The sequence below is a fragment of the Hippocampus zosterae genome, chromosome 1 (genome assembly GCF_025434085.1).
Source record: "Hippocampus zosterae strain Florida chromosome 1, ASM2543408v3, whole genome shotgun sequence".
Taxonomy (NCBI): domain Eukaryota; kingdom Metazoa; phylum Chordata; class Actinopteri; order Syngnathiformes; family Syngnathidae; genus Hippocampus; species Hippocampus zosterae.
Window position 1 is genome coordinate 37,719,216 of NC_067451.1, and position 24,497 is coordinate 37,743,712.

Below are 24,497 nucleotides of genomic sequence, written 5' to 3' on the forward strand. Positions count from 1 at the left end.
CGCACACACACACACACGCACGCACACACACGCACACACACACACACGCACACACACACACACACACGCGCGCACACACGCACACACACACGCACACACGCGCGCACACACACACGCACACACACACACGCACACACGCACACACACACACGCACACACACGCACACACGCGCACACACGCACACACACACGCACGCACACACACACACACACACACGCACGCACACACACACACACACACACACATGCGCGCGCGCGCACACACGCACGCGCACACACCGGGAGGTGGTAAATCCAGGTTCAGAAAGAAAAAAAAACACTGGCGGAGTTTAGCTGCAGGTACTTCAACTCAACCCGTTGGTACCTATGCCTAAAGCCAAATTGAGGCAGGATTTTTTCTTTCTAGACCTGGATTTGACACCTCGGCCCCGTCATGCTCAAGAAAAACACTTGTTGGTACAGTACTGTATATTAACGAATGCAGCCTATTAGTTCCTGTTCACAACAGTCAATAAAGTAAACCTATTTAACCACCGTGCCGGGAGCTAATTCCAAAAATACAAATCAAATTACGAGTAGTCAGAAAAACGAAGTTAATTTATGACAGGCAAATATAGCATTTTAATATGCAATCAATGCCATATTGAGTACGGTACGAGACAGAAGTACAGTACCCTCCGCTACGACAGGTGGCGACAAAGAACATTTAATCTTATGGTCCAACTCTTTATCCAAAGAAGAAAACTAAAACAGGTTCTTCGACCCCCTCACGTTTCCCAGTACAGTACAGTATAGTGAATCAAACCCGGGTTGGCTGTTCTGCGCTTGCTAAGCTCACGTTCTTTCGCCTCACGCAACAGAGATGTTTGCCTGTAGAGTGGCCTGGCGAAGGTGTGGACCTTTAGCCAAGAGAACAACCTTCAAACTGCTTCGCGATGGTGAGCCCATTCAAACAACAAAGCCCTTTTTATATTGTCATCGCTTAATTTTACTTTTTAACGCGAGACAATGCCATGGATCGGTTGCGTTGCTTTTTCAACGAGACCACGAGTGTCATCAGGGAAATAGTACACGTTGTTCCAGATGAGTCCTGCACTCATTGCAGCGATGTCAAGTCCCACGTTGAAACGTGAAGGTTATTTTAGAATTTCTATTCGCGTCGTGATGGTGACTCATTCTATACAAATGTGCATAAACGTTTAGGAAAATGCATTGGGAAACCAAGACGTTTAACGAGCATAATTATTCTTGCTTTCTGTCTAGTCTCGAACAAGGTACAATCTGTTACATTTTAAGATTAAGATATCCTTTATTTGTCCCGCATTGGGGAAATTACAATCAGAATTCATAAAGGAAAACGCTGGGCAGGGAGAGGGAAAAACACACTCGAACTATCCTCTTCTGAGGATCATTTAAGTCCAGGATAAAAAAAGACCCTAGCACACAAATAAGCATATGACAGTTACAACAAGTCACAAGACATAACATGTAATAAGGGGGAGGATGAATGGGAAGAGGGGGCGGGGGGTCACCGCGTCGCGGCCGCCTGACCAGCTACCTGCACGGATTCCCACGTGCCCTCCGCAGGTCGAACCACGTCACGTCGTTTTCAATCATATGTGTCTTTGGCGTGGTTGAAAGAGTTCATTTAAACGATCAGGTATGATTTCTGTATGTTTGTGTGTGTGACTTTCACCACAGTATGCAAGAAATGGTTGCTACTGTGGGACACGTGTTATGTGACCGTTGACAAATTGATAGAATGCATCAGAGTTCTGTATATCTGAAGCCCCAAAGTTACTTAAACCTAATTTGAGTTCCTGCTTGGGTCAAAAACTAATACGCGCTGAAAGACGTTTAATCACTTGTTTACATCGGCTACAAAAAAAAAAAATTATGTTCAATTGCTTTTTCTGTTAGCTTTTATTAAAATAAGGCCAGTTCACAACATGCCAATGAGAATACCGGATATTTGGTCATTCTTAAATTATGTAAGCATTCAGGAAGGTATGCACGGTCGATTGTCTCGTGTTCAGTAAGGCTGTTATACGGAACGATAATGCTAATTTGATGAATTTATTTATTGCACGATAAACTAATCAAAATAGGAAAGCTCATTTTGACAGGTGCATGTTTTGTATCGATCATGCTTTTTTGTTCGTTGTACACATACCTGTGAACTCATACGGTTTAGCCATAGTTCATACGGATTGGTGAATCTTGCGTATATGGCCGTTTCGCACAAATCATACGGATTCTGAAAATTTCAATTTTTTTTTGAATGATTTGGACTGGGTGAAAAAAGTAACGCAGGAATACAACTCTGAACACAGTAATGCTACTCAGTAGAATGACGATTAGACATTAACCAGACATTGTATTATGGAGATTTACAATAAATATAATTGAAAAAATTTCTGCTGTTATTTTGACATATAAAATGCTTTGGGATGTTATAAGGATTTTTTTGCTCTTTATAAGTATTTTTTGGTAGTTTTTACAGTTTGGCGCTCCAAAAATTTGACAGGTATGTGTAAGGTTTAATAGGATTTTTTGTTTTGCTATCATGAATTTATCAAAGATTTCAAGTCAATAATAAAGAAAAATGATGTTGTAGCCATTTCTGTCACATACAAGGTACTGTAGTTACATAATCTGGACCATGTTGCTATACTCTTCAACCACTACCATTTGTGACTGTTGCAAGGTCACTTTCTTAGTCTGATTTGTCGCCGTTAACAAGATTTGCATTTAGCCTATTATGTGACTGGTGGATAAACGGTCTTCTGTTAGCTTAGCAGATGATGCAGTTTTGTGTAATTGTTTATTTAATTAGATTTTTTGGGGGCTTTTGTTTTTCCAGGTTTGCAACAGAGGCAAATGTCATCAACACCTGGCGGGTCTGGTGAAAACATTCTTTACACTGTGCTGTGTGGTGGAGCTTTAGTTGGTGCTGTATCATATGTGAGTTGTCGGGTTCCCCTGTTCTCTATTTTCATTTTGAATTTATTATTTACGATCAAACATACAGTGGCATCTAGGGACGAATACAGCCTTTTGAATTGTCCATATTTTGTTCCGGAAATCTCTGAACACAACCTTAATATGGCCGGATATTAAAATCATGAAATAAATAATGGGGCACATTAGCTAAAATGGTTGAAAATTAGCAAAAATACTTGTAGATAGTTTGGGCTGTGCGATATAACGATATGCAGGATATCGCAAAGACGAAAGAGAACATTTTATCGTGTGACTTTTTCCACTATCATGTATTCATGTCACTTTATCGAATATTGCATTGTCATTTGTCATCTGCAGCAAATTGAATGCAATAAATAATTTCATCAAATAAGCTTGATCCCGTGCTGTACATGTTGTTCATACGCAAGGTTGCGGCGGCAGTTGGTTTCCCATGGTTGTTGTAAAGGTGTTTTTTGTTCGCAAAAGGCAAATGAATATCGTGCATTCGGGACTTTGAAATGTAAACGTTATAGGGGTAGTAAACGTTGTAAAGGGGTACTTTGAAACGAGGTTCGACTGTACAGAGCAGTGAATCACAATACATTATCACCGTACTAAACAAACATATGGTTCAATATTAAATCTCATGAAAACTAATAAATATTGAGGTGGGTAAATGCAAATAAATACTATTGTGTTGACAAAGAACAAACTAAGAAAAAACAAATGTAGTAATTAGCTACTAACAAAAATAAACAAACAAGCAATGTCCTCATGGTATGCTTGATATGCCTTCAAACTATACAAGCATAACAGCGTTTATTTTGAGCCTCATCACAACACAATGAATAGCATGTCTTAGGTTTTTCCGATAAGTGAATGGCGGCGACGTCTCATAAAAGCTTCAAGGGACTGCTTATGTCACCTGAATCTGGGGAGTCGGCAGGTCGAGGCGAAGCGAGACGTAGCCACGGCAAGTGATAGCAAGTTTAGCAACTAGTTTTGGCTGGCTACTACTGCTTGCTGAACATGTTGCGGTTTTGCTGCGAACTCAACAAACATAGCCTCCATCATCGCACCTCCATGGCGGCAAATAAGGTACACTTCATACAAATATCGTTCTCATGAAATGATCAGTTTTGAATAGATTAATTTCATTGCCAACATGAAAAAAAAGTGAATTACTACATAGTGTTGGGCTGTACCGGTTAGCGCAGGGGTCGCCAACCCCAACTGTTGAGCATTGTTGGACCAAAATAAACAAAAAACAAATATAATAATAAAAATAATAATAATGCATGTTATTTATAAGCGCCTTTCAAGACACCCAGGGACACTTTACAATAACAAAAAACACAAAACAATACGGGTTGAGCAGCGGCAGCCAAAAGCGCCAGTGTTCACTCATCCCGGAAGTCAGAAAGAAACCGCAAGGGAGGGAGAGGGGGAGAAAAAAACCCCACGCTTGAACTATCCTCATTTTGAGGATGAATTGAGTTCGGCAAAAAACCCCTGCACAAGCATATGACAGTTACAACAGGTCACAAGACATAAACAATGAAGACGTTGATACAAGGGAGTGTATGAAGAAGGGGGTGATGGTGGGGGACTAGCTTTCGTGCATACTTTCATCAGGGGAAGGTCGAGATAGCAGATGTTGTTTTGGTAGCAGGCTGCCCAAGAATTTCAGACAGCCTAAGAGTCTGTGGCTTATGTCTCTTTAGTGGCGTCGATCAGCCAAATCCGTGATTTCTGTCAATATTTGAGCACGGGTTCCAGTTTCTCCAAGTTGTTGTCCATCCTACACTGACGCTCCAAAACCGCAACAGTTTGTGGTTGAGCACAGTCTGAGTCTGAGTGTTAGACATAGGCGTTATGCCATCCTTAGACCGGCAGCCTCTTCACTTCCAATAGAGCCGCTCCCGTCGGTTGAATTACACCAAACAGCAGCATACCTGCTACCAGAAGGCCGATAATGTAGATGTCATCCACATCCTCAACGTACAGTGTTGACAGGCACACTTTTCTCCGCTTCCTCCATGGATCTAGGGTGTACCCGGCAGCAAATGTCTTCTCGTCGAGAAAATTTTGTCGATTGCTTCGAGAGACCAGCCAACCAATTCCACGTTTGTTTTTAGGATGAAAATATGACAGGAGGCTAGGAAAAGTCAGACAAAGACAGCACATGGCCTGAGTGGCGAGCTGGGAAGGGGGGGGGAGCAGGAGCAGAAAGCAAAAGCGTCCGCCTTTGTCGAGAGCCAAGCAAGAAGTGTCTGGAGCCGCAAAAAATAAAAAGCCTTTTAATGAAGGCAACACATGCTTTATGTACCTATATTAGCCTGCTGTCAACACGACGAAGTTGGCTACAAATACACAACGAGCATGTGTATTTGTAGCCAACTGCCCAAAGACAGCTGGGATATAGGCTCTAGCGCGCCCCACGACCCTTGTGAGGATCAGGGGATTACAAAATGGATGGATGGATGTATGTTTCGCTGCAACAACAGGTGGAAGAGGCAAAAGCTCACTTCTCTGTTTACATGGCGAGCATTTGTCAATTAGATAGATGGAAACTGTGCTTTTTACAGATCAGCTCCTTATCTCACTCCGTCCACATATCCAGCCCATAAATCTGCGTTGGTTCGGAACACTTCCTTGAAGCCATGCTTTTTCACTTAGCAATGTTAGAAAACAAATCCAACCATCCAACATACATACATACTACTGTATACACAATACATCACCTTAACCCTCGTAGTCCACCGCTTGCGATAAATGTAAAATTATGTCTTTGAATCAAAGGCAAAGGCATTTGGAAAAACACGATATACATATTTTGCATCGTAGAGACCCATTATAATTCATATTCTTGAATGTATCGTAAAACTAATGTGTAAACATGCATTTCACACGATTTTTACGTCAATCGCTTTGTTTTCGCTTGGACAGACGTATGCATGCCACATTGTTGGGTTGAGGTCATTCCAATTGTGCAACTTTTAGGTGGCGCCAGAGGATCGCAAATGAGTTTGCCTTTTTGCAGGAGGCTTCAAACCAATGCATTTTACATGAACACGTCCGGTCGGGATTGTTCGTAGGGCTTGGTTGGGACCTCCAGACACAATTTTTTTTTCCTTTTGCAAAAAATAAAGAAAAAAAAATCCCAAAGAACTAATAAAATCTATATATGTATGGATAGCACAGATGCCTCTGAATATTTTGAGTGTTTGAAAAAAAAAAGAATGTTTGTATAACACAAAATACATCATTACAAAAATTGTAAAATGCGTAACTTCGGTTTTTTTTCATTTGAAGGACCCAAGGGTTAAATGATGATTAGTTTTTAATACATATCACGTTCCAATCAGCCCAGATCGCAAAGAGAAATAAATAAATGCTGACTTTCTGCTTTGGCTCTCACCGGGGGTGTTCGCTTTCTGCTCTGATCCTCTCCCCTTTGTTTTATTCTTTTGTGCTGCCTTTTGCCTTTCCCTACCATCTAAAAAAACTCATGGCACGAAGCAGTAAACCACCGGACTTCACTATCTGTCTCCTTCTATTGGTCATTATTATTTTTAATGTTACAGTACTTGGTCGGGTTGTTAACGGTGCAGACAAATTCCTTGTGTGTTTTTATATACGTGGCAAATAAAGATGATTCCTATGTGACAGCTCTAAATGTAAAAGGAAACCCTCCATGCATGAGCCGTGTTAATGTGATAGTACAATCCACAACTTGTCAAATTGTTATTGTTCTAAGACTGTGAAATTTCTCTCTTCAGGCTTTCAACACTGTGTCCACTGACAATGCCAGATTCAATGATCGCATTTCTGAAATTAATGCTAGACCCAAGAAAGAATGGACGCCTAAACCATGGCCTCCTAAGAGTAAGTACCTACTTGTATCCCACCATGAGTTGTACAGTGTCTACGCCAGGGGTGCGCAAACCTTTTGGACCGAAGATCTACTTTTCAATCAACCAACCTGCCACGATCGACCCGTTACCGCACACGCACGCATATGCATGCATGCACGCCATGATGAGCAATAGCCTGACGCTGAGGCATGCGACACACTTGGGCAGCCTGTTAATGATCGTAGCTCACGCGTACCATTTTAAAATGCTTCTCTCGGCCCTCCAGATTCCCATTCTTTGCCCGTCCCCTCGGTGAATTGTACAAAACAAACTCTGAATGAGAATAATGACAATGATAAAAGAAATGGCGCAACAACTCTGATCACAAGCTGCAACTGCTGAGCGCTAACAACTTCCGGTGACGCAGTCACACGTCACCATAGGTTAAAAAGGACCTGCTTAATTTGATTTTATTTTTTAAATACTTTTTGTGAAAGTGAGACTGATTGAAAGATTAGGGTGCAGTGTGCATTAACACAAAAACTATATTACCAACCTGCACAAAGATATACCCGGTAAATGTTTTTTTTTTCCTTCTACACCCCTCGGATCGACTTGGGACCAGTGCTTGATCTATTGGTCGATCACGATCGACGTAATGGGCACCCCTGGTTTACGCAAATATGTGCGATTCACTGGTCATGAAGGCATCTCTTAAAAGAATATTTTTGGTACCTATCCTGTGTTCTAATTCAATTTTATTTATTGAGCACTTTCATGCACCCTGTAACATGATAACATGATAAGCTGTTCACTGTCGTAACCGAAGTCTGCGAAACGGTTAAATACAACACGGTTGAGCAAAGTACTGGGCACAAATCCAATAAAAAAGCCAGAAACAAATGGAAAAAAAGACCACAGAAGACTAAACGGTAAAAGTCAACCCTCAAGCTGAGTTAAAGGCCAGTGAGATCGACTAAATTAGTTTGTGGCAGCGACTTGGACAGGAAGTGAATTGGCCTGTCTGTACTTATTCACTGTTTTTGTGCCCAGGCCAACGCCCTGTGTAATAAAATGATTGCTTTGGCACATCCTTGATCTTCATGTTCTTTCCTTAAGTCTTACTTTTCTTTTAATAACAAAGGGGTCCCAAGAATTTTGTCCATTTGTAAACTGTACTTGCACTTCTGACTCTCCTTTTTGTCGCCTGGCCTAGGTTATTTTAGGAGACCTTTCAAAAAATCGACGAAATGAAATTGTCCAGGACATTTTGCAGTAGGAAAGAAAATCCATAACTTATGTGTATTCTTCAATACTTACATCCAGTAAAAGTCTCTGGCTTTTGTTTTTCAATATTTTATAAAAACATTGTGTAGATCACTGTATGTTTGCCATTTTCCAAATGATAACATGGACATTTTGTCTCTGTTGTTTGCAGGCCAGGATGTTGAAGATGGTAAGTTGATTTGAATATGATTCGTGTTCATTTATTAATCATTGCTTGATAACTTGACGTGAATGCTCGCATCGTGTCTCACAGAAATTTTGGGTCTTGTCCAAGTCCCTGTAATTTTCTGTATATTTTTCTTTTAAACAGTGGGAATGAAAAGCCGTCCTTCACGTTACCTGTCTTGTGAATGAGATTTTTGATCACGTTTATTGAAGAAACCTCCTCTTGTGATTACCCTCCAAGCTTAACTTAGCGTGTAATCTTTCCTCTGCACTATTTTTGTTTTTTTTTCCACTGAAGTGTTTGGTTGGTACATTATCGGTGCTGTATTGAAAACGTTTCGTATTGCCATCATTTCCTCAACACATCTATCAGAAGGACTTGACAGAACTAAGCCCACAGAACTAACCCTACTTCCTGTAACCCTTCTGTTTTTTTCTTCCCCTTTTTCAATGTAATTGTAATGCTAAGGTCTATTCCTGCCTGTCAACGGATATTCAACCTTAAACTGGACTCTTTGGATCTGAAAAGGAAATCTCTTTTCCTCTATCCTCAAGCGCATCAGACATGACTTTTTTCAGTTTTGGGCAATATTAAAGGACCACATATGGACTTTAAATCACAAGTAGCCACTTCGAACAACATTGCCAATTGTTACAAACACCAGTTTGCGCCTCCCTAAAATGGGTTGTTTAGATTAGGGATGTCCAATTGGCACGAAGAAAACCTGAAAGATGCAATGGCTGCTTTGACATTGGTCACATTTGGATTAGTTTAAAAGATATGTGCCGCAATTATGCACTACTCTCAAAGAGTACGGGATTTTGGTGCTTTTGGATGAAATTTCCAAATGAACCTAAAATGCTTCTACTGGTGATCAAAATTGTACCTTCTCTAATTCTTGTGTCCAACTGTCCAACTGTTTGCACACCTTGAAATTCTCTAAGTAGCCAAACGTCAAAATCCACGAATGTGTTTGATCCATGAATCGACCATTCACCTTTCTGTGACTCGTCCAGTCTCTGTATATCTGTTGCAACCTACTGATGACGCTCTTTAAACGCAGTGGCCATGTTAGCTCTGAGGACATGCTATTTGAAGCTTGATGAGTTCCTGTTGCTCATTTGTTAGGTGTTGTCTTGGTCTCATGTCAGAATATTAACAGCATGACTGTAATTTAACGCTACTTCTAAAGAACCAGAAAATGTTTTGGCCAATTTATGGACCAAACACCTGATGGGAAATTTGACATTTAGCTGCCATTCGAATTGTGCAATAAGGATGTAGTACAAGCCCAACTCAACTCAACTGTATTTCTAGAGCACTTTCAAACAGCCATTGCTGCATACAAAGTGCTGTACATGGAGCAACTAACGTAAATATAACAATAAAGCAATAATCGGTAACAAAGATGGTAGTGGGCACCAAACAGTAAAACTAAGATCAAATCTGACTCGTGCTGAGTCAAATGCCAAAGAATACAAGTGAGTTTTGAGGCGGGTTTTAAAAATGGGCTGTGAGGGGGCTTGCCGAAAATTCAGTGGGAGGTAATTCCAGAGAGAAGGACCAGCAACGGAAAAGGCTCGATCCCCTCTGAGCTTCCGTTTGGTTCTTGGTACTTCTAATAATGTCTGGTCCACAGACCTGAGCCGCCGGGCAGGTGTGTAGGGACGGATGAGCTCAGAGAGATAAGGTGGCGCGAGGTCATTTAAAGCCCAGTATCCCAACTCTTTCTGTGGAGTGTTTGCATATCGCCACTGGCCTTTTAAAAACAACAATGACCATTTGTCATTTACATTTTTTTCTTAACAATAGTGGAGTGTTTATATTTCGGACATCCCTTTTAACAGTTAAAAAATAATAATTATGACAAAAATGGACAGTTTTTTTTTCTCCACAGGACAGTGGCGATATGCACGGTTGGGGGTATGAATCCAGCTTGGGCCCTGCCTCGTGAATTTCGCATGGGTTTTCTCCAGGTACTCTGGCATTCACCCACATTCTAAAAACAAGCATTGTAGTTCATCAAAGTCTCTAAATTGTCATTAGGTGTTAATGTGAACGCTTTTTTGTCTATTTATCACGTGGTTAGCTGACGACCAGTCCAGGTTATTCACCGCCTTTTGCTTGAAGTCAGATGAATTATGGTCCAGTGCTAAAAAGGAAAAGTGGTATCAAAAATTAATAGATTGCATTTTAGCAGAAAATGGAGAAACAATTTCAATTAGTGCCATTTGCAACTCAAATTAACTTTATTCATTGTTATTTCGCTTTAACTAGATTGTTCAGGTTGTAGCAAATCTAAAAAGCCCTCTATAAATCAAGACTGTTCTGTTTCTTCTTATTATTATTACTATGATGATGACTGCATCATTTTTGTTGCTGTATTGTTATTAATGTTGCAAGTAGTATTCAAGAAGCCACATCGGAGGAAATGTTGGTGCACCCACACTTTTCATCTGCCTCCCACCCCTTTAAAATAAATAAATAACAATAAGGTTGCACTGGCAGAATGAACTACAGTAATCCCTCGTTTATCGCGTGGGTTACGTTCCAAAAAGAACCTGTAATAAGTGAAATTCGTGAAGTAGGATTTAAAAAATAAAAATGTGCTGTATGGGCATACAGCACATTTGACAAAGTTGTACTTGGTACTTGATCGTCAGCTTTATTTTTTTACAGTTACTATACAACACTTAACTATGTATACAATGCAGAGGCAATTACTTTAAGACTGCAAGGGAAGCTCGGCTTCCCCTAAAATGTCAAAAAGTAAGTGATCAAATAAATGTGTGTAGGTACAATAGTCATTGACTAAATATGCGCTCCAACGCACTCAACTTTAGTTCCGAATCAGCGTCATATTACTGGTTACGACACCACTCTCTTCTTATTCATTCCCGCAGTTTCACTGTGCTTTAAACTGTGTGGACGCTGAGAGTCGAACACGCGAATGCTGGGCGTCTAGAGAGTTAAGTGTAGGTTGTCCCAATGCATTGAAACGAGACGAGTGATTGGATAAATGCTGGTTTAGTCCCGCCCATTGGACGCTGAGCGTCTCTGGGTGTCTATGGATAGTGGGCGTTTATGGGCTATGGGCTGGCCCGGAAGCTCAGCTTTTCTGCATGATGATTGGATGATCTGTCTGAGGCTGAATCTCTTTTTGATTGACAGCGAAATGAGCCAATCACCGATCTTATGGTGAAGGGATCCTTTTCATTTTCTTGAAAAGGAACATAGAGTAGAATTCACGTATAAATTAACGGACACATTTTATGATGTAGGCCGAAATTGAGCTTCCCCTCCTTGACAGACCAGCATCCGCCACTGATACAATGAAACCAAAGACCAAAAACTTGCAAAGGTAAGTGTGGCAAGCTGTACAGAGACGAGGTGCGGAGACTGTTCATATTGGTCAGTCCCTTAGCTAATCAGGACGCAGAACACAATTCACTGTTTAAAAAAAAAAAAAAACTGCACTAAAAAAAAATTGTGAACCAGCGAAGCCGCAGAAGGTGAACCGCGTTATAGCGAGGGATTACTGTACGTACACCAATGCAGCAGTCTCTAGAATCCTTATCGCCTGTCTTGCCAACGAATGTAGAAAGTTAGTAGTGCAATGCAGGCAAATGATGTTGCCTGTGTCAAATTGTAATTTGACACAGCCAAAAAAGCTAATCCCAAAAAGGAAACGTAGAATGAAGGCAGAACTTGTTTTAAATATTTTCATTGTCCTTAGCACTTTCTATAATTGAAGGGGATAAAATATGGAAATTGCAACTTGGATTTTTATGATAAAACAAATGCTGGCTCCAGCCTTCCTGTGTAAAGTTGGGTCTCCCCGGGCCTGGATGGGTTTTCTCCGGGTACTCCGGTTTCCTCCCACATTCCAAAAACATGCATGGCAGGCTGATTGAACATTATAAATTGCCACCAAGTGTGAGTGCGAGCGCGGATGGTTGTTCGTCTCTGTGTGCCCTGCGATTGGCTGGCAACCGGTTCAAGGTGTCCCCCGACTACTGCCCGAAAAGGCTCCAGCACCCTGGCCCCCCAAATGGGAGGATAAAATGGATCAGAAAATGGATGGATGGATAATAAAACAAAAAACACTCTAATTGGGGTTGTTTGCCATCAATATGCCTACAGTAGATCCATCATTAGTAATTTATTTTGTGCTTCATGGAGTTAATTGGTTTCTGGAGCACAGTTTTGTGTTTTGCATTCATGATTACGTGTTAGGGGGATTTTCACTTAGCATCGTACCAGCGCTGCTGTTCAATGTTCTCCTCACTAACCTAAATCACTTGCAGAGATCCTGATAGCTTGGTAATTGGATGGTAAGAAACGAGATTCACCTTCTCCCCATTGTCATCTAATTTATCATCCACAATAGTTTCCTTTTCTTTTCCTTCCTTGACTTGCCTCCCTTCTGTTTGCATGTGATGCTTGTTATTGTGGAATCTGTTTTCAGAGAAGTTATGCTTAAATTTGGAAAGTATTTTGGATTTGAGGAAATTGATACAAACAAACTTAAGCTCTTTAATTCAACTTTTCATTGTTTCAGATGGACATTCCCGCATGTATGACACACCATTTATTTACGATAGCATGCAACTATAGTCATTTTAATGAAGAAAGAAAATTACTGTTTTCCTCAATTTCAGGTCAAACCATTGTTTTCTTAATGTTAAGTTTAACTTTAAAACAAATATCATGCCTTCACATTTGGCTGTGCCATCCAAAATTGACAAATGTTATAAGTTTCAATTAGTTTTCACGAATCTGATTGTCCTCGATATTATTACCCAACTGATTTACCTTTAGCGTAAGCATAGGCGTTTTGACAGGGTGGCAAGGGCATCTTCATCGTGTGTGTGTGTGTGTGTGTGTGTGTGTGTGTGTGTGTGTGTGTTTGTGTGTGTTTGTGTGTGTACGCGTGCGCATGTGCGCACACACCTGCACGCAGTCGGGCGTGTGGGTGTTGGGAGGCGGAGGGGGGGGGGGGTATAACCTCTGCCCCCCAACTGAACATCCTGCCACACCTGGTAAAACTTTTTAGAGCCACCGGTGACAGTAAGGGCTGGTGTCCCTTCAAATATTGAATTTTGACAGGACATGAAAAGTTGGATTGAACAAGGCGCTCCCCCCCCCCGAACCCCCCCCCCAAATTTTTGCCTTCCAAATGTCTATCATATTCGTTTTTAAAACAGTATTCAGCATGTAATTAGCTTTATTCATTTTTTACAGGCAGTTTTTGAAACCTGCATGTCCAGATTCATGGATTAAACTAGCCACCACCTTTCTTTCAGTGAGGCTCTTTCGCTGATAGGGTGCAGTGTGCATAGCAAGTGATACGCTAGAAATGTGTTCAGCAGTCAAATGAGTATTCTACCAAGTATAATAGCCTTGCTTTTGTATTGTAGGGGATGAAGAGGAACAAGTAGAAGAAGCCAGTGAAGTCGCAGCAGCTGACAACGAGGCAGAGACTGTAGTGGATGAAGTTGCGCAAATTGTCGTTGAGGGTGCTGAGGGTGTTGCTGAGATTGCACAAGAGGTTGCAGCAGCTGCACAGCAAGTGGAGGTCATTGCAGATGAAGTAGTCCAAGTGGCTAAAGTTGTTGAGGAGGCTGCCCATGACGTCCCGCAACAAGTTGCCGTGGAGGACCCCAAAAGCAATGGTATGACTTCCTCTCATAAGGAGATCACAGCTACCTCTGAGGCCTGAGTTCTCTTCACATTTGCAAAGGTGACGCATATTCACACATAGTCAGTCTAAATTAGGGTTAATTGCTGCTAAAAGGTTGTATTGTTCTGAAAAAGATACAAATACATACGGAGAGTATTCACAGCACTTCACTTTTCATTTTCTCATGGTATTTTCACGACCATACAGCATGCCGTATTAAAAGGTGTTATGCATTTTAGTTTCGAGTACTATTTCCTTAGTTAACACTTACATAAGATGCATGGTAAAACGTACGCTAGCTTAAAAAAATACAGTAGCATGCATGCACGCTAGAGTATGTTTCTAAAAAGGTAGCAGGAACAAAACTGAGTTTGGTTGTACAGTGAAACTCCTCTACAACGAAACCCTACATGGGCGAAAATACCCCCTATTGTGAAAAATCTTCATGCATTAACACTATTTCCACTCTCCTACCCCCCATATAACGAAATACGAAATCTTTTTCATTGCTCTTGCCTCGCGACGAGATTCCCTACAACAAAGTCTAATCCACCAACGACCTCTACCGCTTCGTTCGGAAACGGCAACAGCAACCACCACACTGGTTTACACATGTGCAGTAGTCCATGAAGTAATCGTTAATTTTAAACAGATTACACATTCGTTTGTGTGTGTGTGTGTATACCAGTGGCGGATGCTGGTCTGTCATGTTGGGGAAGCTCAATTTTGGCCGACAGCATAAAATGTGTCCGTTTATATAAACGCAAATTCTACTTTGCGTTCCTTTTCAACAAAATTATTTGTAACCCTGTCATACCAACAAGGCGTCTTTTCCAGCAACTTAACGAGTGGCCTACAACTACAGCAACTACAATAAAACCCACCAGTAATAAAAGATTAATTCGTCGCTTATCGTTTTCAACAAAAAGAGTGTCGCTAAGATGATTAGAAGTCATCTCCAGTTCAATTTAGAACAGAATGAGAATTGAAAGTGCTCCCACGGATGCCGACACGAAAAGATCGGTGACTGGCTCATTTTGATGTCAATCAAACTGGAACACAGGCTCAGACAGATCATCCAATCTGATGCAGAAAAGCTGAGCGTCCAGTACCCAGTCCCAGAGACGCCGAGCGTCCGTGGGCGGGACAAAAAACGGTTTGTATCCAATGACTCGTCTCCGTTCAACACATGGCGACAACCTACCCTGAACTCTCGAGACGCTCAATGTCCGGACGCAGTAGACGCTCAGCGTCCACCGTTTAAAGCACAGCGAAGCTGCGGGAATGAAGGAGAAGTGAGTCGCGTCTTAACCAGTAAGAAGAAGCTGATTTGGAACAAAAGTTGAGCATGTTGTAGTGCATATTTAGTAAATGACATGTACACACAATGAAATTTACATTCATATATTTCATCACTTATTCTTTGACATTTTGACATTTTAGGGGAAGCTGAGCTTCCCTTGCAGTCCGAGAGCAATTGCCACTGGTGTACACATACGTTTGTGTGTGTGTGTTTACATCCGAGATCAAATTTGCTACAGTGAAAAAACCCCTTGTTGTGAAAAATTTCTTGTGCAAACATGATTTCGTTGTAAAGGAGTTTCACTGTACTTTACTGAAGTGTTTAACAATGAATTTAGGATTTTTTTTTTTCAATCCTCGTCCTCAAATCCATCAAAGTCCTAATTTTCAGTGTCCGAAATGAACAGCTGCAAGCTTGAACAGTGTAAGCACACTATTAAGCCCAAGCATCCGAATCCATTCACAAATTGTGCCGTAACTCCCAGTCTTGATAAAGCTGTGTTCGCCATTGCTCCCACGCCGCTCGCCACTTCACTGCATGTCGCAGTTGTGCTGGATCACTGCTGATTCCACTAAATATACTAAATGGGCGACTCATTCCAGACATCAAAGTGCATTGGCCGTAAAAAACAATCAGGAAAATTGAAATGGTGACACATAGATTGCCGCTATGTCTCCACAACTGAGTAATAGTTCATCTTTTTGTTGTTTTCCTTGGTGTTTTCTTTTTGCATGTTTTCAGCAATTATCTTTAAACGTGTCTACACAAGTCTATACATCTTCCCACTCCTTTTTGAGCATAGAAAAGTGGTGTTAGGTGCTCCGATTCTATTTTTGCCCGATGGTTGCTTTTTTATTTTTCCACGTTCAAATGAAACATTCAAATCTAATTAATCATTTCAAATTTATTTAGGAACGAATTTCTGAATTCACTTTACCGGTGATTATGTAGTCTAAGTGAAGTGCTGTGAATACATTGTGGATGCACCGTGTGTCTTGTATTTTTTGAAGTGGGTTTAATTTGTGAATCGTTCGTCCTCGATGGAGTAAAATTCAGATTTTGTAAAGTGATGTGTCGGCCCGGAGCCAGACCCCACGCCTTCTCCCGGGGACCAGGGGCGCGCCGTGGCGTTCCGTCTCTTCCCGGGCGTCAGCTGAAGGATCCGGTGGGCCGACACAAAAGAAGCGAAAAATGAACGGTTTCTTAGTCGAGCCGCAGATCAGGGGACACACCAGACGTTTCTAAGAGCTTGAAGCCGAGATCGTTTGAAGTCCAAAGTCCAGAGGCCGAGGTGCAGGCTGGTCACAAATGAGTTTATTCAATCAAACCCGGAGAGGTACAGATGTGCACATCGGAAAATTCAGAAAACTCCCCGGAATACACACAGTTTTTTACAGCGATATGAGGGCAACCCCCCTCATTTCATTGGTTAGTTTCTAAGATCGTTTCTTAACTTAATGGTGTCATACTGCTTTGTGTAAATCTGGTTGGCTGTGGCTTTCTTTGTTAGCTAGATTTTAATGGTATCTATAATTACTTAGTTTGTGGATTATAATAGTATCACAGTTGTTCTGTTTATAAAAATATAATAGGGGCCCCTACTGGGCCTTTGTATGATTGCTTGTGGCTTTCACCATATCTGTATGCGTGGCTACCTCGTAATGATCTTTCCTGAGGAGACAACGGCCGTTTTTTTGTTGCTAATCTTAACAATGACCGTTTCGGGGCGGTTAACTTGCTTTGTCAAGTTCTGTTTGTCTTATGCAGCTGGAGGCTGTAAATTTCTCCAGTGTGGGACAAATAACGGGTATCTTAGCCTATCTAAGGGTGGCCAACTTGCTTTGCTATGTTCTGCTTACCTTAACAACGACCATCTAAGGGCGACCACCTTGTGTAGCGATGACAACCATACTCATTTCCCGCTCGCTACATTGGAATGTGCAAGGTTTGTATTCTTTACCTTTAAACCTACACCGTTTAACATGAAACAGATACCCCTATGCACACGCACTTCAGTACTCTCTTTGCTGCGTAGGTCAAGCCGGTGATGAAATGATATAGAAACGCATTGAGTGTTTTGTTCGAATGAAACCTATTAGAAGAGATCAAAAGTTGGTAGCTAGCACGCTTCGTTAATATACAATTAGCTTCTGGGTTCCACATTTGTTTGACATATTAATTTCTCTGTTTGACAACCGTATGCCCGTTTTTTTTCTCTATCAGCTATGAGTTATTAACATGCTTTAACACAGTATTAATATAAAACAGACACTACAAAAGTGATAACGTTGAATGATAATGAGCGCTAATGGTTTGAAATCCTACATATAGCATGACATAAAGAAGGAGGGGGTAAGCTTCGCTGCAGTTGTGAGTGAAATAAATGTGATCACACAAAATGCAAACATTGGCCTACTTTGACTTTGCAAGATAAATGACATACACGGATATTCAGTTAATCTGTTTACTGAATTAAATATTATTTTGTGATTTAATTTGTAGGTATTCATAGGAAGATACCAGTGTAATGAGAAATATTTTTTTAAATCGTGTTTTATTCATTAGACTTGGGTTTATTTACTTGTCATTATAATTCATGTAATTAGTGCAACTATTTTTTTCTGAATTAAATGTCAATGTTGTGTGCAATTTATAATTATTCAATATGTGATCATATTTATTTTTTGCAAATAAGCTGCACCATGAGCACTGTGAACAGTTATTTTTAAGTGATAGAGCCATGAAATAAAGCTGCTATCCCATTAAGGATTACTTCTTTCTTTAATTTGTCCAAATGGATGTTTTTATGATGGTATTGTGTCAGAGGTAACTATGGTCAAAATTTCGAACGCAAAGTTAAATGTTAGGTACATTGAAGGTTTCAGCAACCAATTAAAATCATATGATGTTTGCTCCCCTTCGCTAACAATATCGTGCTGTATGTAAAACTCAAGCATCATTGACGGCGAGATGGCTGGATTTTATTTTGCAGTGGTGCTGACAGATGAAGTAGAGGAAGAAATGGTATGCGCTGGAATTGTTGATGAAGCAGCAGTCAATGATGTACCTCTGCCCCCAGAAGTAATGGCATTCGTTGAGGCAAAACCAGCAATGCTGAATGAGGAGGCAGCCCCATCACCAGTCGAGGCCGTATTGGGAGTCGAAAAAGCTGCGGCACAAATAGAGGCTGTACCAGTGGTAGAGCAGGTCCAAACCCCGGGAGAGCATTCATCATTGGTCGAGAACATGCTGCCACCTCCGGAGGTTCCACAACTGTTTGAGCTTGCGCCAGCAGTGACGGAGGCTCCAATAGATTTGCAAGTCGCACAAGCAGCTGAGTGGTCCATAACACCACAGGACTTCACGTTGGCTGTTGAAGAGTCCTCAGCACAAGTTGAGGTTGCACCAGCAGTAGCTGAGTCGTCAGTGGTGCTTGAGGAAGTGCTCACACCTGTCTCAGCTGAGGAGCCCTCTGTGTTTGTGGGGGCTGCACCAGTGTTTGAGGAGACCCCAACTCTTGTCTTAATGATACAGGCTCTTGAGGAGGATCCAATACTGGTGGAGGATATACCAGTGACTGAAGAAGCCTTGGCACCTGTTGCGTGTGTCCCAGCAACTGAAAATGTCCCATCCCCAGCTGTCCTTGCCCAAGTGGTTGAAGAGGCCCCATACATTGTTCAGGTTGCACCGGTGGTGGAAGAAGCTTTGCCCCTCGTGGATTCTCCCCCAGCACCTGAAGAGACTGCATCAGTGGTCCAGGCACCCCCCACAATATTTCAGGTGTCACCTCTAGTTGAGGAGAAGACGTTGCCACTTAAAGTTGAAGCAGCAGTGGCAGGGGTTCCTCCAGGAGAAGAACCAAATGTCGACTTGGTTACCTCGATGATGGAGGCTCGAGAAAAAGATCCCAAGCGAGAGTACATAATTGTGGTTTTGGAAGGAACTGTTAAGGCAGAAAAGTCTGCCAAAGTACTCGGAGTGGCACCAATGAGTGGAAGAATCATCCCAGCACAGGAAGATGAGGTACAACATTTTGTATTGCATTGATCACTCAGATTAAGATTCAATGCAGTATGTTTAAATTTTTTCGGAAAATAGTACCGGTAGTTATGATTTTGTTGGGGAGCATGTCAAAGTCCTTCTATTCAATACGATAAACGATCAAAAGTATTCAAGCACTTAAGGTGGTTTGACTTGGCCTCCAATTTCATCTTTACTTTTAGTATTTCAGCTCCCTGGGACTTTTTGTTCAATTGCGCATGTCTAGCATTGAGGTTAATGTCAAGGAGAGCGCCATCATCAGTTACATGATGATTTGCTTGCACCGCAGTGTGCAATGGAAGGTTGACAGAGTTCTGACCTTAACCCAGTTGTAAACTTCTGCCATTAACTAATGTGAATGATTGTCTTATTCAGCGTTGTTGTTTGACCTCCTAAAGGCTCGTCTGGATCACTGGGCAGAAAAATTCAAATCCCACAGATCTAACAAGTGATGAGAAGTACCAGCCACTCAGATTAAGCTTTCTACTCTCGTTGCTGTAATGATGATGTGTGTGCCAGTCATTTTGTACTTATGTGACACTTGCACATTTGGTCTTATTGAGGTTAATGGAAACAAAGACTGATTTTCAAATTCTGCTGTTCAGGATAAACGACATCTTCTTAGGATCGAAATGCAGTAAATTCATCAAAGGTACTGCACTTCGAAATGTTTCTATCATGAAAGAATAGGATACCGTATTTTCACGACTATTCGACGCACCGTACGGTTGGGCGCAGTCTCATTAATGGGTGACATTTCTGTATTTTACACATAGACAAACCGCACTGTATTAATGGCCGCAGTTTTACAGTGGTAAAACATACGCCAGCTTAAACATACAGCATGCATGCGCGCACGCTAACATGTTGGCTTGAAGCATACCGTAGCATGCCAAGACATACAGATACAAGCTAAAACACATTTTTAAAAAGGCAACGAAAGCAGAACTGAGTTCGGGTGTATTTTATTTAGCCATCGTGCAATGTTCTCACGTTTTTTGATCAATCATCACCCAGAAATCCATCAAAGTCCTCATCCTCTGTATCCGAAGCAGAGGACTGCACATCACAGTTGTCATTGAACGCATCACATGCTAGTGTGAGTTGCTACGCATTGCCGAGCGGAAAGAAGGAGCAGCAACAGTAAAGTCAACATTTCTCTCGTGTGAAGCTTTCCCACATTTGAAAGTAAAGAACAGAGCGAAACATGGTGGCAGCACGCGTGTGTGTGTAGAAAGAATTGAACAATTGTGCAAGTACCATAATCCATCAAAAACGCCGCGTTCCCTCTCGTTGTCAGTCACTCTCATTGCCATGCGGCTCCACAGAAATGATGCGGCTTTGCCAAAAACTCGAACAACAGTGCAAGCAGACACGTTCGTCCAATCAGCCACAATCCATTTGCAAATTGTGGCGTAACTCGCCCAGCGCTGCCTCTCACTCTTTGTAAAGTTGTGTTTGCCATCGATCATCCATTGTTCCCATGCTGTTCGCAACTTTACTTTGAACGCCCGGTTGATGCCGATGTCCAACGGTTGGAGTTGTTTAGTCAAGCCTCCGGGAGTAACGGCAAGCTCAGAGTTCATTTGCTTGACTTGGTTTTTCACCGCTGCTGTGAGATGGGCACGCATGCCAAAAGCATAACCGATGGCTTGAAGTTTGAACTGAGCTTCGTAGGCGTGTCTCTTTGTCGAATTTATTTTAGGGGGTTCTTAGAAACCAAAACCGGAGTTGTTTTGCAACAATGCACATTGCCACACTCTATACAGGTGTTGGTACCTGCTTGCGGCGTCCCTTTAGCGTCCACTTACACGCCCACCCTTCACCCATTGGCGGACTGCTCCCCAGCATGCCTCTCTCTCTCTCTCCCTCTCTCTCGCTCTCCCTCTCCATATATGTATATATACACGCCCACCCTTCCCTGATTGGCCGACTTCTTTGCCGCATGCCTGTCAAGTCACTTCCGCCTTTTCTCAGCGTGTCGGCTGTCAGTCAGATTTTGGAACTCAGCGCATACAGAAGACGCTCCGCACCATAAGGCGTCCTGTCCATTTTGGAGAAAATTTAAGACTTTTAATGGCGCCTTATAGTCGTGAAAATACGGTACTTTCTATGTTGTGCCCATGATGTAATTGAATTGAAAATTGAACTAAAGTTGATGCACTTGGGACATTAATAATAAATACCTTCCAGTCCTTCATCACAGAAAACTGTTCTGGAGTGATGTTTCCTGTGTAGCAGAAGAAGAGGAATTTCCCTGTTCCATCTTTTATCTTTAACAAATACATAAATGTGATATAAAAGGGTCGACCATCTTACCAATGTGAAGAATACAGTCTATGCAATAGTGATTATTCAATTTTTCAAATGCGCACAGGCAGAATTCTTGGTCACCTTTTAAAGAAAGAAAAATCCACAATGGTAATTGAAATAGAAAATGTGTCAAAATATCAACTGACAAATCCGAGCCCTTCTAGGAGAATGTCTTTTGGACAAATGGGGAAAATAAACTGGAGCTTTTTGGCGAGTCAACTCATTCACCCAAAATTCGCTGCCACAAACACCCAAGAATAGCCACTGATGCAAATTTGGACTGTTGTTAAAGCTCTGATCTGAATCCTGTTGAGCATCTGTGAAAAGTGCAGAAACAGGCAGCCTGGAGAATGCACCCTTCAAAGCAGACTATGCTGAAGGAGTTTGCTTTCGAGTCGCATGCCCAGGTTTCCTAGGCAGTTTTTGGTTTAAGAAAAAAAATCCATCCGTGACCATGCCAGGGTATCCGAATTGCAACACTAGCGTGTACACTCCATGTGTGCACAACACTTTGTATGTCATTGAGTCAAATCTAAAAGAAAATCTTTTCAGAGTCGTTACATCCCCCATTCCAAACCCGACCCTCGCTCCCATTCTCACACACCTACTGTTAGCGTTTACTACTTCATGATCGCTCCATTTGAATATGTTCATAATTCATTGCATTGTCCTCATCAATACCCAGCTACATGTGATGGGAATCTACAGTGTTCTTGGTCAACTGTACCAAACATTCCCATCTCCAAACTCAGGTTTTTACCTTCTCTTTGTTTGGAACTGGACACCTGCGCTATCATTCTGCAGCGAATGAGGGAAATCAAAGGAACACAATAGCCCAAGACACTTCCTGATACTGTACTTGACACCTTTTTAACAAACACAACATTAAGCCGCGATACCCACATCTGTACCACATACAACACTGTTGACGTGTTTTGTAGTCTCAAATGTTTTCCTTTTCTTTTTTAATACCAATATAGTGTTGTATTCCACATGTGGTAGATGTCAACAATGGGGACATTGTTATTTAATGAATACTGTATATCTTAACATTTTTATAACTGCTCTTTCTGTCGGTTTTACTGCCTTAGCAAATTAAGATTGATAAGGAAAGGTAATTTGAGCTTTTACTCACTCTGATAGTTAATGCCACAAAGGAGAATTATATAAGCATCATGCTCCTTGAAAATGTGTTGATGTTTGTCAAAGCCATTTTGGTCATGTGCCACGTGGTAGTTCAGGGTTTCTGTCAGAGAGTCATTAGGACCACGAAAGCCAAAGAAATCGTATGGATGTGTTTAACTAGTTGACCTGAAGATCATCATCCATCCATCCATTTACCAATCCACTTTATCCTCACAAGGGTCGCACCCTCACAGCCTGCCGTGCATGTTTTTGGAATGTGGGAGGAAACTGGAGTACCCGGAGAAAACCCATGCAGGCATGGGGAGGCCGGAGCTGTAATTGAACGCGGTACCTCTTCACTGTGAGGTCACCGGGCCGCCCTTGAAGATCATCAGTGATGGAAAATCGTGGCAAGCTAATGTCATTACGATAAATACTATTTTCAAAGCTATTTTTAAAAGGGATTTGGTTTTAATAAATGATTGTAAAACTGGTTAAAGTGGTGGTGATGGGAAGGCAATTTTTGTACAGCAAAAACAAAAACAAAAAACGTTGACCAAGGAACAGAGTTTACTGGCTTTAGTGAGCCACATAAAATGATGTGGTGGGCTGGGACTTGCCCCCTGGCCTTGAGTTCGACACTTGTGTTGTATGATATCAAGGCTTGACGCCAAACTGATATGTCTGTGTTGATTGCCTGAGGTGCAAAGCATTCACTCAGAAGCCACAGCTCTATTAGTCTCCAGGTTTCAAAAATGTCTACTTATTTAAGCACTTGTCTTGTGTTATTTTCCCGTATTTGTGAAAGTTCAGAGATTAGCATTTTGACCTGCAGTGTTTGTGTACATATTGATAATATACACTTAACGTTTCTGTTTATGGTGTTACAGGCAAGACAATGTGATCTGTGATTCTCCCCTTTCTTGCAGAATAAATTGGGTTTGGGGGTAACAAGATTCTGTTGTTAGAACTTTTATTTTGAGATTAAAAAGATGTTTTTGGTGTGGTTTTTTTATGTTCTTCATTTAATAGTTTTTTTTTTGTCCAAGCAAAACTGACCACCTGATCCAAGATTATTTTTTAACACAGACCCAAGTTAGAATGAGTACATTTGTATTAATACTTTTACTTATACTTACTAACATGTATTAGATAAGGGTTCTGAAGGGTTACTTGACGCTCAAGAGCATATTGCAAGCGGTGCAGGCTTGGAGTAAAGATGTTGAATATATGCGTGCACACACACACATACACGTTTATTTATATAGCACTTTCACTACAGCTGGAGCTGTAACGAAGCGCTTAACAGAACCTTTTACATAACAGTAATACAAGAGTGTGTATATATATATATGTGTGTGTGTGTGCGTGTGCGTGTGTGTGTATACATGTATAATGTTGTATTTGTAATATCTTCCCTAATATATTTACCATAGCACTGATAACATAACAATCCTGTATGATGGTGACTATTTATTGGGAAAGGTTGACCGACAAGGTGTGCATCCTCATCAGACTTTAATGGTAGTACCGGTATTGTACTAGGATTGATCAGACAGATCCATACAATACATTAAAAAACTAACGTGGAAAGTGCATACAAATTCGTTCTTTTGCCAGGTTAACTCCGACAAGACTCAGAATTATTTCAGGACCTATTCCCAAATAATAGATACAAATTTGAATAATTCATCATAACCCCATAATTCCCTCCTCAGATTTAAATGTATGTGCGCCATGGTTTCCACTCTCATTTAT

The 24,497-nt window shown here is 41.4% G+C and overlaps 1 protein-coding gene across 6 annotated transcripts; it reads left to right on the forward strand.

Moving 5' to 3' along the window:
* The first annotated feature begins 745 nt into the window (after positions 1–745).
* On the forward strand, positions 746–23,695 carry LOC127596802 (protein MGARP-like). 6 transcript variants are annotated; one of them, XM_052059680.1, is made up of 8 exons: positions 746–938; positions 2,864–2,964; positions 6,747–6,852; positions 8,260–8,277; positions 13,695–13,949; positions 18,253–19,283; positions 19,907–19,953; positions 21,508–23,695. In XM_052059680.1, exons 1-7 carry the CDS (start codon positions 863–865, stop codon positions 19,940–19,942), a joined length of 1,623 nt encoding a protein of 540 aa, XP_051915640.1. In that variant the 5' UTR covers positions 746–862; the 3' UTR covers positions 19,943–19,953; positions 21,508–23,695. The 6 variants fall into 6 exon arrangements, with proteins under 6 accessions (XP_051915640.1, XP_051915660.1, XP_051915650.1 ...); XM_052059700.1 differs by lacking the exon at positions 19,907–19,953; XM_052059690.1 differs by lacking the exons at positions 19,907–19,953; positions 21,508–23,695 and adding an exon at positions 19,677–19,900.
* Positions 23,696–24,497: the final 802 nt, after the last annotated feature.